Below are 16,206 nucleotides of genomic sequence, written 5' to 3' on the forward strand. Positions count from 1 at the left end.
CAGGTGTCAATGTCATTAATGATTATTAAGGTTGTTTCTAGAATTGTGGATACCCACCCAGATTCTTTACAGGAACTAAAGTGCATTAGGGGCTCTCTAACACCCTAATGCATGGTCAATCCCTCCTAAACCTTGACAGCCCTGTGCATGTTCATAAATAGATCACCATTACACAACTGCATTGTGATATGCATAGAGCATGTTTAGTCATTATTAAAAATGATGTATCTATACAATACAGTATACACTCTCAAACACTACATTGTCAATATTTACAACTAGACTCCGGTTTCTATTAATACTGTTCTTTTAAAATTAAAACTAGCTTTCAAAGTTTCCTTTCTCTCTTTTTACTTCTTGCAAAGACAGACTAGTTGCTTCCAGGAACCATGAAGCACACTGTATTTCATAGAATGCTTCCCCTGCAAGGACTTTGGAGAAGTTTCAAAACTTCCTCATCAATCTCCACAGCCAGCCAAATAACAAGATAGGTGAGTCCTGTTGCCTCCTCTTTTCTTCCCCATTTCTTCTTCTCCCAAACTACTTCTTTTTCTTTCTTCAAAGATGAAACCATATGAGACACAAAAGGACCACTTGCCAAAGCAAGACAGCTCCTTGAAATTTTGTCCTGGCAAATTTTGTGGCAGTCTGAGCAATTGTTCAGGATTACAGACAGGGAGCCTGGAAATACCTGAGATAGGATTAGATTTGGAATTACCTGTGGATCCGACTCATTTCCCCATCCTTGCCCTTGCAAAGTGATTTATTTGGAAAACAAAATTCACTGGATACTTCAGTCTCATGGATCTAGATTTTCTAGAAAGATCTAGTTCAAGGATAAAATAGGTCTGCTTTGATTCTTAATAAGTGGACTTGAAGAACAAACTGGATTGCTCTCTTCTTCACTTGGTCAATTGTGCAAAACCAGTCTTCTGGGTTTCAAATATCCCTGCCTAACATCTGAGATTGGGACACTCTTCTTGAAAGGCTGCTATAGTCCCTTGGAATTGTGCTCTCTCCAAAAAAACAATGAACATATTCTACTTTTAAAAAATGCATCAATAATCAGTACAACCATTGATCTAGGAGGTGACATTCTTCACATAATCATCCAAATGACAGATTGTTCAAATGCCATACCACGTGTATCACTACCATTATCAGCAGTTCCCTGCCATCTGGGCTGGGAATGCTTTTTAGTAGAGAACAAAGCTTTTTCACATTTATAGATAAAGCTGAAAAAACAAAGACCCATAGGAAAAGCAATTCCTGACTTTCCCTCTTCTGTTATTTGCTCAAATCTCCTTGGCTCAAAACCTCATCAGCAGACTTTCCTGATGGTAGAGTGGGTGAGAATCCACCTGCCTGTGCAGGGCACATGGATTGGATCCCCGGTCCAGGAGGATCCAACACGCCTCAGAGCAACTAAGCCCATGCACCACAGCTACTGAGCCTGTGCTCTGAGAAGCCACCACAATGAGAAGCCCACTTACCACCACGAAGAGTAGCCCATGCTCCTCACATCTAGAGAAAGCCCTCATGCAGCAATGGAGGCTCAGCACAGCCAAAAATAAATAAGCTAATTAATTAACAAAAGATTAGAAGAATCTATAAAACAAACAAACAAAAAAACCTCATCAGCATCTCCAGCTCCCTCTCTCCTCACATCCAGGCACCAAGTCTTGCCAGTTCTTTCTCTGATGTATCTTTCAGTCTTACCAGCATCCCACATTCAGGCATTTATTGTTTCACACCTGCATCATTGAAATTACCTGCAAACAGTACACATCTTTCATTAATAGTGGTCCCCATGAATGAAAACCATAGGTCGAGTTTTCAACCTGGTATTATAATGATTCCATACATGATCTCAAGCATTACTGAATGTACCCATTAGTGTAGGAATCTTCTGCTTTGGCTAAAATGGTCTAATTAGTATTTCCAGAAGGATCTGCTATCTCAAATTTATATGTTTCTTATGGGTAAAATTTGCTCAGCCATATCAAACTCTTTACAACCCCACTGATCCTCTGTCTATGGAATTCTCCAGGTAAGAAAACTAGAGTGGGTTGCCATTCTGTTCTCCAGGGGATCTTCCCGGCAAGGGATCAAACTTGGGTCTCCTGCATTGCAGCAGATTTTTTACCATCCAAGCCACCATGGCCACCCACCTAAAAATTCTTGAGGCTTCCCTTGTGCATCAGACAGTAAAGAATCTGCCTGCCATTGGGAGACTCAGGTTTGACCCCTGGGTCGGGAATACCCACTGGAGAAGGGAATAACTATGCACTGAAGTATTCATGCCTGGAGAATTCCATGCACAGAGGAACCTGTGGGCTATTGTCCATAGGGTTGCAAAGAGTTGGACATGACTCACTGACAAACACTTCCACTTTATATGTGAAAACCACTGGGCAAAATCACAAACATTACATAAATATGAGTTATTATCTTGTACCTACCCCTGGTCGCCCTGTTATCACTCTTAAATGGTTTGATGAATTTCTTCTTATTCATGCACTCTGCCTCTTACTCTGCCCAGAACATTCTTCCTCTATGTAGCTACCCTAATCCCCATTCCTTTGATTTTAGATTCATCTTCTCTCTCTTCCCAGATTCTTCATGTTGTTATAATTCATGGGAAGTTTTGAGTCTGCATCTTTCTCTAGAATCACTACCTTCATAATCAATCCAGACTGATGCATGTAAGGAATCCAGATAAAAATTTCATTACAAGCCCTCACTTGATATAGGGAATTGGGCTGTCTTTGTCACCTCGTGAAGAACATCTGCCCTTTTCTATCACTCCTCATGTGCTCAGAGCTCAATCCTGGATGCTCTACGCAGTTTTCTTTACCCAATCTTCCCTACCATCCCCCAGCCCACAATGGTCATTGTCCTCCAAATTCTTAGAACCACTCCTGTATTTAGATAATAACTATATTCTGCTGAGTGTTTACTTATTAGCCTTAGTAGTATATTCTTGAATACCCAAGTAGGTTGAAAACAGGGTGTCTATAGCAGCTTATATTATAGTCCCATATTTCAACATTATCCAAAAGAGCCTGACACGTGACAGTTGCTAATTGTTTATCTGGGCTTGTTAGTCACACTGGAAGCGATTGATTACAACACTCTCTTTCTTAATTGGAGTGTTAACACGGGCTCAAGAAGCCCTGTAGAAAACAGAAAGCCACCATCTCCTTGGAGGAAAAGATGACAGAGCATAAAGCAAAGGCCAAGAAGGGTGATATCCACAATCTGGAAGACAAATGCATCATTTTACTCAAGGTCAGGGATGTCCTCATGTAATACTTTTCAAATGAAAAACTCCAGACAGTTCTTGTTATCTCGATTCCTATCTTGACTTTTCATTATCAGAATATGTATGTACATACATTGTCTAAATTAGGCTTCACAGTGTCCTCTTCTCTGGCCATAATAGCTCTGACTTTGTTTCCCCCTTGAGGCTTACTTGGGTTTACCTTGCCCTACAACTATCATTCTGACACCAGAAAACAGTGAAATTAACAAACATAACATGGGAAACAAGAAGCCTTACTGATGATTCCACAGGGAAAAGAGAGCATTTGAATCAATCTTAATGTAGTAATAGATCTTCCATTAAAAAATTCCACTATCAAGTGAGACCCAGCCAGAAAGGAAAATGCCCCTTCAGTTTTAATTAAGTGACAAACCTCAAAACAATGTGTTGCTTCATTTGAAACCAGGGAGGCTATTTTCTTCCAGCTGGACATTGTGGGGAAGACAGGGAAGGGGGCTTATCACTGTCAACTGTGCTAAAAAGGCAACACAGGCCCCTGGCTCTTCTACTACAATCTGCATTTCTCTTCTGCAAGTCCCCCACCTTGTCCATATTAATTAGACAGATGTCTAAATCTTCACTGTAGATGTCAGTCAGTGAAAATGTATGGTTTCAAGGTTAAAAGATGAAATGCCACGTTCTCTTTCCAGAGACAGGAATTTTTAAAAAAGAAACTAGCATGAGTTTCTGTGCTAAAACAAAATTTATTTCTCTAGGTGTCAGATCCCTGATGTGTATAGCAGGATCTTCTCCTGATAACAGTATTTTTTTTTTTAACTTCCACTTTAAAATTATACAAATAAATACAAGCAGACAGTGCTTATGATTAAAATAAGATGTATATGTTACTGACATCAGTTTATTGTAGCATTACCATTATTAAAGTTCTTTATTGTCACAGGGAAGAGTGAAGGCCAACTTTGATGCATATATACTTTACCTTAATGCAATAATTTAAAAGAAAAAAAAAGCATCAGGGGCTCTTTAGTGCTATGTAGCTCTTTTGCACTTATTCCTCAAATCTCGCTATGGTTTCGGCAATTATACTCTAATTAAATGTTCCTTCCCCATTCCTGTGTAAATCCTCCAAGGCAGGAAGAACAGAGGTCCCAAAGCCATTGACAAAGTTCTGCAAAAGACACAAATAAATAGAAGTCTCAAGACTCCAAATGCTGATCAAGGTAAAATTTGGATGAGCAATTTAGGACTCGAATTATTTTATCTAGAGAATTTGTCCTTAAAATATAGGAAGACATACAGCAAAGATTGGTTTTTCATATAGCTCTACTTAAATTACTGTGAGCAAAAAAAATAAAATAAAAAAGAATTTTCAAATAAATAAGTGATGGACTGGAAAAATCTCTCTCATTTTATCCACCATAGCCCCTTTTAAGCATTATTTATGCCAAGCTTCCCTGGCAGGTTCAGTGGTTAGGACTTCCCCTTCCAATGCTGGGGGTGCGTGTTTGATCTCTGGTGGTAAAGCTAAGAATCCCACATGCCTCTAGCCCCCCCAAAAAACAAAACATAAAACAGAAACATACTGTAACAAATTCAATAAAGACTTTAAAAAATGGGCCACATCAAAAAAAAAAAAAAAAAAAAACACCTTAAAAAAAAAAAAAGAAGCATTACTTATGCATAGAAAAGTCATCCACTGAGTTCCCAGAGCACTTACAGTTTCTCTCTTTTAAGGGGATGTGATGCTTACTCTTGGTTTAGGTCTGAGAAAAAGATACCAAACGGAGGTTTCGTTTGACAAACAATGAAAGGGCTACAAGTGATAGGGTTGTCTTTTCACTTTCTTCATTTTAAAACAAGAGAACTTTTTTCATTGGCAACTTTTTTAACACAATTCTCAAAATAGCCCAAGGAATCATTCCTAAGGTAAGCATGAATGGAGAAGGGAGTAAGAATCATTAACTTTGTGCAATTAATGGAAAAGAAACCATCATTCAACAGAAAATTAGAGGCTAGCTCTAATTATAACAAACTTCTTGATCCTGGTCACATGGATGGAAACTTACATTCAAATGGAGCAGAAAATCTTCCCTCCAGGGGGCAGTAAAGATAACCGGTTTTTCAGCAGGAGTGGCAAGGCTGAAAGGACTTTTTAAGAAGAAAGCTTGGAGTGCTCCATACATTACAACGACAAGAGGCCGGTTTCTGGGCAAACCTGTGTTGCAGGACAGTCAGGGCAAGGAGCTGTGTACAGGAGTCCCCTGGACTCCGCAGAGAAAGCACCCCTAGTGAGTCCTTTATTGTTCGGTCGCTAAATCGTGTCCTACCTACTGTTTGCGACCCCATGGACTGCAGCATGCCAGGCTTCCCTGTCCTTCACCATCTCCCAGAGTTTTCTCAAACTCCTGCCCATTGAGTCAGTGATGCTATCTAACCAACTCATCCTCTGCCGCCCTAGGGCCTCTATTTAACATGAGCACTTCTGAGGTCACAGATAGTGCTAAACCTGTGGGGGCCCATTCTACTGAAAGCCCTGATTTCCCTTTTGGAAACAAAATCTTGATAACCAAGTGTCCTGGACATTCTGCAGAACAAATCTTGTTCAGTGTCAGGGTGCGCGAAACAGATTTATTTCCCATTCGGAAAAGGAGGAGAGAGTGAATTAGGAGGGAAAAAAATCTGCTTGCATTGGATAAACTTCTCCTTTCAGATTCCAAGGGAGGGCCAGCCAGAGCTCGGGCCCACCTGGACAATGGCACCCTTGGGACTTCTTAGTCTTTCTAGTCCCTAGAGCTGCTCTGGAAGCTGTGGCTTCCATTAACTTTAACTGTTGGGCGTCCCTGGTGGCTCAGACAGTAAGAATCCGCCTCCAGTGTAGGAGACCTGGGTTTGATCCCTGCGTCGGGAAGATGCCCTGGAGAAGGGAATGGCAACCCACTCCAGTATTCTTGCCAGGAAAATCGCAAGGATAGAGGAGCCTGGCGGGCTACAGTCCATGAGGTCCGAAAAACCGGACTGAGCGACCAAGCCCACACACCCTCGCTTGAGTAAGTCCTGGGGCGTAGGCGGGATGGCTCCAGTTGGGATTAGTTTTCAGTGCACCCGCCCAGCACAAACCAGACCTCAGACAGTCGCGAAGGTGCGCGGATCCTCGGCACTCGGCGCCCCCGCCCGGCTCACACAACGTGGCCGGCTGGCGCCACCCACAGTAGGTAAGTGGCGATGCCAGCTCGTAGACTCGCGGGCCACCTGTCCGAATAAATCCGCTCTCCCTTCCCAATGAATGTCAGTTTCTTTGGTGAGTGCTGACAAGGCAGGCAAGGATAAATTCGTTCCGCTCTCCTTCTCTCTCCCTTTGGCCCAGCCTTGTACTTACTGATCCACTCAGACAACCTCTAGCCACTTGTTTTGAATCCAAGAAAACAAAGCATGGGGCTGTTTTAGGGAGAGTTACTCTGGGAGCCCACGCCAGCAGACGGAGACTCCCCGGGACACCTTAGGCACCAGGAAAAGCAGACCCTCCCAGCTTTTCCGACTAGCAAATTAGTGTTTTAGGACTGGCGAGGGCATAAAGGGAAGATGGGGAAGGAAGGATGAGATGACAGCGGGACGGGGCGGGGGTGGGAAATGAAGCGAAGTCCTGAACCTTAAGTTCAAGGTGTAGCAGTGAGGCGATCGCGTGGGAGAGCCTTTTCTGGGCGCAGCGGCTGGGTGTACAGGTTCTTTTTTCGTGTGGATTTTTTTTTTTTTTTTTTTTTTTTTTGCCTTTAACGGCTGAAGCTTAAAGTTCCGCCGCGAAGATTACGGGGCAGAAGAAGCAGGAGGCAATTGCTGGAATCAAACGGATTCTGAAGCCAGTTTGAGCCAAGGTCTCCTCTCACAGAGCGGAGGAGTTTCTCTCTTGCCCGGAGGCTAGAGCCTCTTTACGAAGAGCGCCATCCTTCCCCGCTGGGGACTGAGGCTTGGGAGAAGCTTGGGTGGATGAGGTCTGGAAGCAGCGCGCCTAGCAGCTGTGAATGTCAGAGGGAAAGTAGCAAAGGCTTTGATTCCAGAGGACTAGGGGAGGCAGAATGAATGGGATGGGCCTACTCGCCGCTACTCCATCATCATCGGCGGCAGAACTTGCACTTGATGATCTTCTTAAACGCGTTTTGGAAGTCCTTGTTGAAGTAGGCGTAAATGACAGGGTTAAGCAGAGAGTTGGAGTAGCCCAGCCAGTTGATTATGGCCCCCAACAGGGTAGGCATGTGGCAGCTGCTTTCGCAGAAGGGCAGGACTAGGGCCACGATGAAGAAGGGCAACCAGCAGAGGATGAAGGTGCCCATGATGATGCCCAGAGTCTTCACCGTCTTCCTCTCGCGGGCCAGGGCCATCTTGCGCTTGGCCTCGGCGTTGCGCTCATTTTTCTTCTCGAAGGAGGCGGGGACGTAGGGGACAGCACCGCCTTCGCTGGGCAGCGGAAGGTGCTCTTTGGAGTTGCCCACCCGGTGCACTTCGATCACCTCCAGGGCGGCGCCTTCTTCGCCCTGCCTCACGGCTCCATTGGCGCACGGAGCCCCTGTTACCTTGTTCTCCGTGCCCTGCCTCCAGTCTCTGCTATCCGACTCACCACTCACGCTCTTTCTGGGCTGCGGGGCCGGCGATGCCGCAAGACGGTGGTTGGCTGCCTTCTTGTCCACCTTCTTAACTGTCTTGCGAATGCGGAATCGCGCGGCTCGAAAGATGCGCCCGTAGAGAACCAGCATGAGCAGCAGAGGGATGTAGAAAGCGCCGAAGGTGGAGTAAATAGTGTAGCCGTGGTCCTTGCTGATAGTGCACGCGTCCGGGTCCGAGCGGTCTTCCGGGGTGCGCCAGCCCAGCATGGGCGGGATGGAGATGAGGAAGCCAATGAGCCAGGTGAGCGAGATGAGCGCAGCGGCGCGCCGGGGCGTCCTCTTGTTCACGTAGTCGATGGGGTCGGTGATGGCCCAGTATCTATCCAGAGCGATAGCGCACAGGTGCAGAATGGACGAGGTGCAGCACAGTACGTCGAGGGCGATGAACAGGTCACAGGTGACCTGTCCCAGAGTCCACTTGTTGAGCACCTGGTACAACGCGGCCATGGGCAGGACCAGCACCGACACCATGAGGTCGGTGATGGCCAGCGAGCCTATGAGATAGTTCGCCACGTTCTGCAGGGAGCGCTCCAGGGCGATGGCCGCCACTACACACGCATTGCCCAGCACCGCGCAGAAGATGAGCGTGCCCAGCACTAGAGAGGTGATTACTTGATAGCTGAAGGTCACGTCGGAGATGCCAGTAGCGTTGCCGCGTGTCCCGAAGGGACCCTGGGACGACGTGGTGTTATTGCCCTGTCCGGGGCTGAGCACATCCATGCTTGCGCGCCGGGCAGGGGAGGGGGAGGGGAGAAAGAGCTGCTTCTGGTTCCCCCTCGCCCCTCCCCCTGGGGTCTCCCGCCCCTGTTTCCTGGGGAGTTTCAGCTAAGAGAGGATGCAGGGACTCAGGCAGGAAGTTCTTACTGCTCAGGCGAAGGCATCTTGCAGAAGCAGCTAGCTTCTAGGCGCTCCCTGGGCTCTGGTAGTGCAGCGCGCTCAGAGACTCCAGCTGGGAAACGAATTGGCTGGAGAAACAGCTCCGGGATCTCCGGGCGGCGGAAAGGTGTCTGGAACGTCTGTCTCTTGCTGTCCATTATACTTTGCCGCTGCCTAACTGGCTGCCATACCACCCGGAGTCTCCCCACCAGCAAAGAGTCTCCAATCTTAAAAGTATCTGGAATAGAGAAACACCATCTTCCACAGTCACTCTGTAACCCTCCTCTTCCTTGCTTCTCTCCCTCCTCTCCTACTCTTTCCTCTACTCTCTTCTCTTTTTCTTAAGCCTCCTCCGTCTCCCTCTTTCTCCCACTAGTCATCCCCTCTGTCTCCCTCTCTTCTCACTCTCCTTTATCTCTCCGGTGTTGCTCCGACAGCCAGACTCCCTCCCTCCTACGCTAACCCTCCGTTCCTAACACTTCTCCAACCCTGAGTGCCTCTTTCCCCTGGTTCCCCGCCCTCCTCTCCCTCTAGCTCTGCCTCTCTGCGTTCAAGTCCCTTTTTGTCGACCGAGACTCAGAACTCACTTACACACACCCGATCTGCCGATCAGACCAACATTACAACAAATAACTCCGCCTCCCACCCAGCCAAACTCGAGAGAAAAAAAAAAAAAAATCTAACTACATACATTGCTTCATATTTGTCAAATTCCTTAGTAGACTCAGCATCACTGAGTGGTAACAGGACAAGAGAAGAGGAGGCATAAGGAGCCTGAATGGGGACGTGGACAGTCCTGGGTCAGTCTGTAAATTATTACTAATAGATGGAAAGAAGATGGAATGTGTCTTAGCTTTTTAAAAATCACCCCCTTTTGTCAACTCACAGTCCAGCTTGTCTCCTTTGCCTCTGACTTTTTTTTCTAACCTTGAGAAATTGGGTGAGAAAGCAATTAAAAAGGACACGTCAAAGGAGAGGTGAAAAACTGCATTTCAAAGTGAAGAAAACCCGATTCGGTATGTGTTCTACACACACACACACACACACACACACTTGCCTTTCCATTCAGTTCAGTTCAGTCGCTCAGCCGGATCTGACTCTTTGCGACCCCGTGGACTGCAGCACTCCAGGTTTCCCTGTCCATTACCACATTCCAGAGCTTGGCTTTCCATTACCATTGCCTTTTTAATTTCAATGAACATTGTCATCTTGCACAGCTTTGTATCAAGTAAATTTAGGGGAGAGAATTTGTTTGACTTTGTGTTATAAATGAGGTTGGGCATTTTTTTAACGGCCCTTTCCTACCGGTTTTCCAGCATCTACGGAGAACTTGGTGGAATTCCTGGTCGCTGGTTGCTTCTTTGGGCTCAGAAACTGGGTTCAGCACCTGGGACAGCTCTAGGCAATAAGGACGTATGTCGCCACCTACCGGCAAATGCTTTAGAGCTCCATCTAGAAACCCTTGTCTTGCAGAAAATAGCATGTATTGAGGAAATCCCACAGCTTCAATAAAGAAAGGTTATTAAAAGAAAAGTAACTTTGAGTTTTCTATTTTTTCTATTTTATTCAAATGTTTCTTTTAGTATCATCTGTTGCTTTTAATCGTCTCTATCAAGTCCATTATGTTTTCTGGCTTTTTTTGAAAGCCTGCAACATGTCATTCACAAGTTCTGTCTAGAAATGCGATTTCAATAGACCTAGGAGAACACCTTCACTTGTGCTGATTTTGTGCTAACATATGCTGAATTTTGGAACTCATACATTTGCACACATTCATCAATGGGGAAAAAGCATTACTGGATTTTCCGAATGGGGATTACTTAACATAGAAGATAAAGACTGCTATGTGCTGGTTATCTAAGCTGTTTCCTTTACCAAGGAAACCAAATTTAATCCCATTTGCACCTAGGTAAAGAATGGGATTTCTACTCCACTAGAATAACATATAACAAAATTCACTTATACATTCTGATTTCAGGACTGAAGTAAAGTACAGAATGCAGTCCCAAAAGTAGATAACTCTAGATAACATGCACAGATTTACTACAGAATAGCAATAGTCTTAATATTGTGTTCAAATTTGAGGTCTAAATGCTCCAAGACCAAACAAAAGAGCAATCATAAAAGTGTCAGAGAAAATCTTGTTGTACAGGACAATGTATTTGGAGATGGATTGTTTTACAATGCCGGGCTGGGCACAGTTCCCACTCAATCATTTCAGCATGCCACAACAATGAACCTGACATTTATAATGACTCATGGCATTGAAAAGAAAGAGATAAGTACATATGGTGATACTGGCTACAGACTCTGAAGAAGTCTTTTTAAAATTTGTCTGGGTACTCATTCTCCCCTTTAAAATCTCCTCACAAATACAAAGCTAAATAACTTTATTAAAATACAGTTGCAGTTCCAGTAAAATTTAATAGAAAAATACTTATAATCTAGATTCTCCAAAAAGAAAACTTGGGAAAGTTAGCTGATAACATAAAGAGTAAAATAAAAAAATTTGAATTAGAAAATATTAACATGTTAAGTACAAACTTGAATAAAAATTTTGTCAAACTTAGCACATGTCAACATAGGGTAAGTCAGTAAATGTGTTGGTCAGCAACTGTGCATTCATTATTACTAAACACAAGTTGTTTAATAACTGACAAATTTATTTTTCTGAAAGCTAAAATGCTGTTAATTTAACATTAATATTTCTGAGATCTGGCACTTGCTATTCTGCCTTAATATTTTACAGCACAGCTTGTTCTTTATTCAAGTTGAAAAATCTCTCAAGTAGCTCATGTTTTTCTTAGAAATAGTGTATATAATATCACAAACATTTCATTTCAGTGAGAATATATAGAAAGTTTATAAACACTAGGAAGAAAATAGAAGTATAAAGGACAGGCAGCCCTGACTATGGTCCTACAACCTTCATATGACTAAAATAGATAATTATGTAAAACTTTTATTAAACTAAAAATATTGTGATATATGTTAAAAGCACAATGATATTGCATTTTCCTTATGTTCACACTTTACCAGTTCTTCTACATTTAACTCTTAATGATACAGAATCCCAGATATTCCAGAAGAGATGGTACAAACAGAAGATCCTAAAAAAGAGTTAGGCTGTTATTCTTTGAGGACTGAAATTAGCCTAAAGAAACACTAGCTTGAGAGCGAATATTATTGATGACATCATTTGAAAACAAAACTTCTAGTCATTCTGCTTTTATGGATCTAGGGTTTGATGCATCATCTATTATGTGACATTTCTCTAAAATAGGTTATGGGAGATAAAGATTTTTAACATCTTCACAGGAAATTTGATACAAGCCAAGCATTTCAATGTAGTTCTTTAACCAGGGACATAAGATTAAAAAGATGTTAGGCTGGAGTTTTTCTGTAAATCTGACTGCCTCATCATTACCAAAAGTTCAGTAGTGGTTGGGTCTTCTCAATAATTGGTACGTTCATCCATAATCCCCAAATTGTGGCTGATTTTTCTATCAGTGAGGGAATAACCTATAGAAGAAATAATTGAAAATTGGCTTAAATTACAAAAATAAATTTTTGAACTATTTTAAAGCATTTTTATATTTTAAAATAATTACATAATAAAACTAAGATTATTTTTTGTTTTTTAATTTTTACAATGTCATGTTGGTCTCTGCCATACACAACTGGAATCAGCCATAATTATACATACATCCCCTCCCTCTGAGCCTCCCTCCCTTCCCCCATCCCACCTCTCTATGTCATCACAGAGCACCAGACTAGGCTGCACCAGCTATCCATTTTACACTCCATAGTGTAGATATGTTGACGCTACTTTCTCTATTCATTCCACTAGGATAGATTATTTTTTAATTAAAAATATCATTCTGAATTTAATTCACCCCAATCTTGAAATACTAAAGCAGCAAGGCAATTGTAGTTTTTCCAGAACTGTGAATTTTTTTTTTTTTTTACTGGAATTTGTTAGGGATTAAAAAAAAAAAAAACTTCAAAGAGAAATTTTGTTTAGATAATTTAGGAAATGTGGTCTTCTGATTATCAGCGAGGATTAACTGGCCCTTTATAAGAAATGCAACCAAGATGCAAGAGAAAAAAATTCTTTAAAACTAAGTCCAATTTTTTTGTGTGTGTATATAATTCTCACCGTGCACCCTCCTCAGATGGTAGCATTCCTTAGCTGCTATTTCTATATGCCGGACACTTGTGCAATACCCAGAACCACACTAGGTTTTTAGTGGGAAAACACAAATAATGGAAGCCTCAGTCTCTGCCTCAGTAACTGTAAGGTTGATTTGGTTCATTTAACACAATGTTGAAAACACAGCATGTAGAGAGGGAAAAAAAAAAGTAATTCCTATTCATTTAGTGTGTGACTTTGGGCAAATTAATTAACTCTTGTTTTCTCAGTAGTAAAATGAGTGCAAAATAGATTTGTGAAAAAGTGATTTTGCTGGCCCATAAAAAAACACCCAGTAAAGGTCAAGCAATAATAGTAGTAATAGTGTTGCAAAGTAATAATATTAATTCTCTCTCTCTCTACTGATAATTGCTGAGAAGTGCAGAGAAAGAGAATTAGGTAGGTTCAGTGAAAGAGCAAGTGCTTGAATAAATAAATAAATAAGGCCCGTTTAGGTGAGGATTTATTTTGAAAACAATTTTCATGTGGATGAGTTACCAAACCAAACTTGGGTCTGCTAGCCCGCTATGTGCAGCAAAGCCAATCTACTTACACCAAGTTGTGGTGAAAGAAAGTAGAGCCCCTTATTGTGAGTTGCCCAATGTGAGGCTGAGCAAGGAGACCCAGCAGCTCATGCTCAAAGTACCTGAACTCTTTGATGGCTCTCAGGGAAGGATTTTTAAAGACAGTGTGAGGGAGAGGGTTGCAGGGTGACTGATCAATTGGAAAACAGTCTTCTAGTTTATTGGTGGTGAGGGAACTGCATGGCATTTCTGGAGTCAACATCATCCCTTCTAGTCCCACCTGGTCTGGGGGTCTTTTTATGGGCCAGCAAAATCACTTTTTCACAAATCTATTTGCACTCATTTTACTACTGAGAAAACAGAGTTAATTAACTTGCCCAAAGTCACACACTAAATGAATAGGAATTACTTTTTTTTTTTCTCTACATGCTGTGTTTCAACATTGTGTTGAATGAACCAAATCAACCTTACAGTTACTGAGGCAGAGACTGAGGCTTCCATCGTTTGTGTTTTCCCACTAAAGACCTAGTGTGGTTCTGGGTATTGCACAAGTGTCAATAGTTAACTTTTTCCACCTGCTGGGGCTTTTAGTATCTGCAAAACAACTCAAGGATATGACCCAAGGTATTATCTACAGCCCTTACAGAGAAATTAAAGGCCTTTGACTTTGTTTCATGGCTAAACTATTATTATTTTGTCTTGTTTTACTGTTTACCTTTGCTTCTGCATTTTCTTAGTTCTGTGATTAAATTTGTTCATTGCAACTCGTGAAGGTCTAAGACCCTAAAGCTTTTCTACAAACAAGAGACAGGGACACCACCGGGGTCTGTCCCTTGGATGGCCCGGCAGGGTCCTGCTCAGTTTCAAATGTGACATTCTCTCTATTCTTCAAATTATTTGGTAATCTTCCAATTCTTTAGGAAACTCTGAGTACAAATGAAGAAAGATGTGCCCTCTGCATTCTGGAACTTCTTGACTTAAAAATTATTGGGAATTCCCTGGTGGTACAGGGGTTAGGAGTCCATGCTTTCACTGCCAAGGGCCCGGGCTCAGTCCCCAGCAGGGGAACTAAAATCCCACAAGCCACAGAGTACGGCCACAATAAAAAAGAAAAGTTATTGGGGGGTGGTGATGAACATATCAACAAAAATTCAGTAATCACTGAGGAAAAGGGGTCTGCTCTTCTCTGGGAGTTCAACCATTTGTTCAAAAGTATAAATAAATAATTGAAAATCATAGATCTCAATAAAATGCTTAAAAGTGCAGCAAAACCCAAAAGGCAGTAGTTTTCATCAGGTTAGCGTGACAGGTGTTAGTAAATGTGCTTTCCTGAGTTCACCTCCTCTACATTGCTCTCTTTCTGACAATATTTTCATGGCTCATTTCTGAAAGGATAAGTTGAGATGAGAAAAATCTTTGGAATGTTAACTCAATATTTTCTGTTAATCAAAGGATAGTTGAAAATTAAATTTAGTATAATATTTATTTGAAACAAGATTTAATTACTGTATTTAACAATAATTGGGGGGTAAAGACCTAAGTATTATTTTGCTTTGGCAAGTAACCTTTTTTGTTATAAAATTAAAACCAATGCCAAATGAGTCATTTTAATCTTGTTTTAAAACATGCTACATATAAAAGCAACTATTGTGAGTGCAAAATATGAGTCTGTAACTGTGCCCTTAGGCCTGTTGAGATAGTAATTTGTTAGGTGGGTATAGCGGCTCAGGGCCACAGTTTTGGATTCAAATGTCTATGCTGCCATATACTAGCCTTGAATTTTTCTTATTTCTTTCCATTGTATTATGCAGATGTAGTATAAATATTAATATATGAAATACTTACATACTTAAGAAAACTCATGAGAAAGAACAGTATGATTCCATTGAAGCTCTCTTTACTCTTGAATTTAGGGGTTTTCATTCCCATGAATGATACATGTCACTAAGCAATACAGAAATGGTATCATTCTCTCTGTAATTTTATGCAAATTCCTTTTCTTGCTTGACATTATCTTTGTGAAATTCACTTGCATTGATAAAAGCACCACTAGTTCATTTATTTTCACTGTAGATTTAAATTATATAACTAATGCCACAACTTATATATCCATTCTCTGATTATTGAATGTTTAAGTCTTTTTCAAACATTTGCTTTTATAAATAATACTGCTATGAGTGTTAATGTTTATATCTCTTTTTTAAAAAATCTGTGTAACTTAGAATAGACTAGTGTTTTTTAAACAAAGCACATGGGGATTTTGTTTAAAATACAGATTTTAACACCACAGGTATGGAGTAGAGCCCAAGACTGCATGTCTGCCGCGTTCCCGTGACAGTGATACTGCTGATTCATAGACAATACTTAGAGTAGCAAAATTTAAGCATCCAGAAATGAAATTATGGCATCCTTTGATATACCCAGATTCAATCTTTGTAGATATGGCCTAATTCTTCTCCAAACTGGTTGTGTAAAATTTCATAACCACTTTTGTAGGTTGAATTATGTCACCCAAAAGGATAAAGGATTCAGTCTCTGGGACTGTGACCTTATTTGGAACTAGGATCTTTGCAGATGTAATTAAGTTGAAAGGAGGTCATACAAGATTAGGGCAAGCCCTAATCAAATGACTAATGTTCATATAAGTTGAGGTGAATTTGGACAGACACACAG

General features: G+C 41.8%; 1 protein-coding gene across 1 annotated transcript; it reads right to left on the reverse strand.

Moving 5' to 3' along the window:
- Positions 1–7,012: 7,012 nt before the first annotated feature.
- HTR1A (5-hydroxytryptamine receptor 1A) lies at positions 7,013–8,778 on the reverse strand. The gene has a single exon (XM_086362611.1). It carries the CDS (start codon positions 8,659–8,661, stop codon positions 7,393–7,395), a length of 1,269 nt encoding a protein of 422 aa, XP_086218737.1. The 5' UTR covers positions 8,662–8,778; the 3' UTR covers positions 7,013–7,392.
- Between the last annotated feature and the right edge of the window lie 7,428 nt (positions 8,779–16,206).

Source organism: Bos grunniens, chromosome 20 (genome assembly GCF_055505025.1).
Source record: "Bos grunniens cultivar Pamir isolate PY7600 chromosome 20, Bosgru_T2T1.0, whole genome shotgun sequence".
NCBI classification, from domain to species: Eukaryota; Metazoa; Chordata; class Mammalia; order Artiodactyla; family Bovidae; genus Bos; species Bos grunniens.

What these genes read in the sequence shown, in the direction of transcription:
- HTR1A (XM_086362611.1), bottom strand. Translation starts at nt 8,661, where the DNA reads ATGGATGTGCTCAGCCCCGGACAGGGCAATAACACCACGTCGTCCCAG.